Source organism: Acyrthosiphon pisum, chromosome X (genome assembly GCF_005508785.2).
Source record: "Acyrthosiphon pisum isolate AL4f chromosome X, pea_aphid_22Mar2018_4r6ur, whole genome shotgun sequence".
In the NCBI taxonomy this organism is placed as follows: domain Eukaryota; kingdom Metazoa; phylum Arthropoda; class Insecta; order Hemiptera; family Aphididae; genus Acyrthosiphon; species Acyrthosiphon pisum.
In genome coordinates this window covers 14,599,482-14,601,960 of record NC_042493.1, presented here as the reverse complement: position 1 = coordinate 14,601,960, position 2,479 = coordinate 14,599,482, and the positions used below count along the sequence as shown (strand labels likewise).

General features: G+C 26.1%; 1 protein-coding gene across 1 annotated transcript in view; it reads right to left on the bottom strand.

Annotated features, from left to right (window-relative positions):
- Positions 1-991: 991 nt before the first annotated feature.
- Positions 992-2,479, bottom strand: part of LOC107885125 — a 2,054-nt gene continuing 566 nt past the window's right edge. The window contains exons 2-4 of the mRNA XM_016808609.2: positions 2,270-2,478; positions 2,096-2,196; positions 992-1,120 (exon numbers count right to left, since the gene is read on the bottom strand). Of these exons, the coding sequence (XP_016664098.1) occupies positions 1,115-1,120; positions 2,096-2,196; positions 2,270-2,478 (316 nt within the window). The 3' untranslated portion in view covers positions 992-1,114. The remainder of the gene's footprint in view (positions 1,121-2,095; positions 2,197-2,269; position 2,479) is intronic.

Below are 2,479 nucleotides of genomic sequence, written 5' to 3'. Positions count from 1 at the left end.
TAAAGTATGTCACGTTTTCTATCAAATTTATAATGACTAAAGTACATAATGAAACATTAAAAGTAGATTTCCTCACATTTTGATATTTTGATTTGTGTCATTATTCTTTCAAGGGTGCAAATTATTTTCAAGTTTTCAATTACAGTTCACGTTAATATAAGATTTAGTTTTTACAAATCGCTCCATACGATCCATTGGCAATTATTTTCCTGCAGAGTACAAGTTGAGTAAAGTATACATTGATCTGACTCATCTGAGTTATGATTTAAATTAAAGAAGTTATATGTTCATAAAAACTGATACAGTTTGCTTGATATTAATAGTAAAATAATATTAAATTGTAATTGTGGAACCTATCGAGCGAAGTGTGCCACATTTTTATACTTATTAGGATGGTTATTGAACTAACCTACAAATATTAAAATGCCAACTCTTGCCTCTGTAAATGTACATTTTTAAATACATAAAAATAATGTTACATATGATTTTAGGAATTATTAATTCAGCTAAGAGTAATATATTATCAGGATCCTTGTATCCTTGTATGTTTTTATTTAAAAATTAAAATGTAATATTACATAAATACATTGATAAAATAAGTAAATATCCTTATATTTCACAAAAGAGTAATAGTTTTATACAAATTACAATAATATAACAATTCTAGAAAATTCTAATTAAGAAACCGCTCAAAAATGCACACCTCAACAATTGAAGAAAACTGACTTGGTGTTCAAAGTTATCGTTTTTCCTTAAAGTTAATGTAGGTACTTATCTTCATACACCAACTAAATAAACCCATTATTGTAAAATCTTTAAATTTATTGCCCAACGAAGAAGTAAAACATGAAAATCTATTATGTGATTGTCAATATAATAATAAATAATCTCTTAAAAGAGAAATATATTATATTACAAATATTAAATAATTACAAATATTATATTACTTAGCAATACAGGAGTTTACAGCTGACCATAATAATTATATTAATGTAAATAATTATATAAAAAAGTTATAAGTATGAATACCTATCCATTTATTAATTTCTTTGACATTTCATTTTGTGATGGATTGAATTGTAATTGCTTGCTGTTAACTCCAGTATTCTTCTTTTTAGACCTGTAAATATATAATTCATTCAATATCAATTGTTGGATACTAATAATGTTGTCTATAAGAAAAAATAGTATATTGAATTTCAATTCAAAATACAATTCTGATGGTACCTTAATATAATTTAATGCCCTAGAAAACCACACAGTTATTTAGTTTTATTTTTAGATTCGGAGCGGAGTGATTTCATAATTATGTGTCTTTTTGTTCTGTTTGTCATCAACATTCGGTGGAGTAAAAATGCTTTGACTTTATAGTAACTCAAAAACAAATATCCTCATATACTTTAAATTATCATAAAATGTTTATATGACAAATTTCCATACAAGATAAAATTTTCAAAATATATTGACTATTTTTGATTTTATATAGGCGTTAAATTCTTTATTGTTTTATACATATATATGTAATAAATGCATCGTTGTTGGGAAAAATTAAACCAATCTTTCATAATGCTAATGGGAAAATAAGCTTCTTTAAGAGCAGTATCAAAAAACATAGGCATCATAAAAATATATAATTGATAACATACCCGCTCAGAATCATTATTCGTAAAGATAGATACCTAAATCATCGAATTTAATAATTTATCACATCCAGTACACACTCAAAACCTACTATACCTACATCAGAGTAGTACCCATTTATAAAAATTAAAATCCGTAGAACTTTAATGTTTGTTTTTCAAATAAATACTTAATTATTTCTAAGTGTAGGTACATAATCCGAGAGAATTATTAGTGTGGAGGGGGGGGGGGGGGGGTTTAACCAAAAGCCATGTATAAATATGTTTAAATTAAAAGCCGAAACCATATTATTTATTTATTTATTTTGTGGTTAATGTCTAAGTAAAAACATACGTTTAATTCAGACCAAAAAAGTTCTAACTATGTGAGAAAAAAATATTAACAAGTTTAAAATTAAAAGCAATAATTTTAAATTTTGCTAATATTAAAAATTATAAATATTAATTAGGTATACCTTTACAGGCGATTCAATTTTTTGAAATTTACTCTGTATTTCTTCATTACACGGCGATTGTTTAAAAGTTATTATTAAACGTTCTCGTGCTCCATGAGTACCTAAAAAATACTCAATTAGGTACATTATATAAATCAACATAGTTTAGGTATAATGTAGTTGTTACAGTCATACTTTTTGGATCGATGCCTGCCCAATACAAGTGTTGCTGGGTCCTCTCATTACGTATTAAAGCAAATTCTACTTCAAAACTTTCAAACACTCCTCTACAAGTGTTTATTTTTACTGCACTTATTTCCATATCATCAACCACAATAGCGGTCACCGATGCATGGAAAACTATGATGCCGGTCCATAATAAAATAACTGCTTTTAAACAATTCC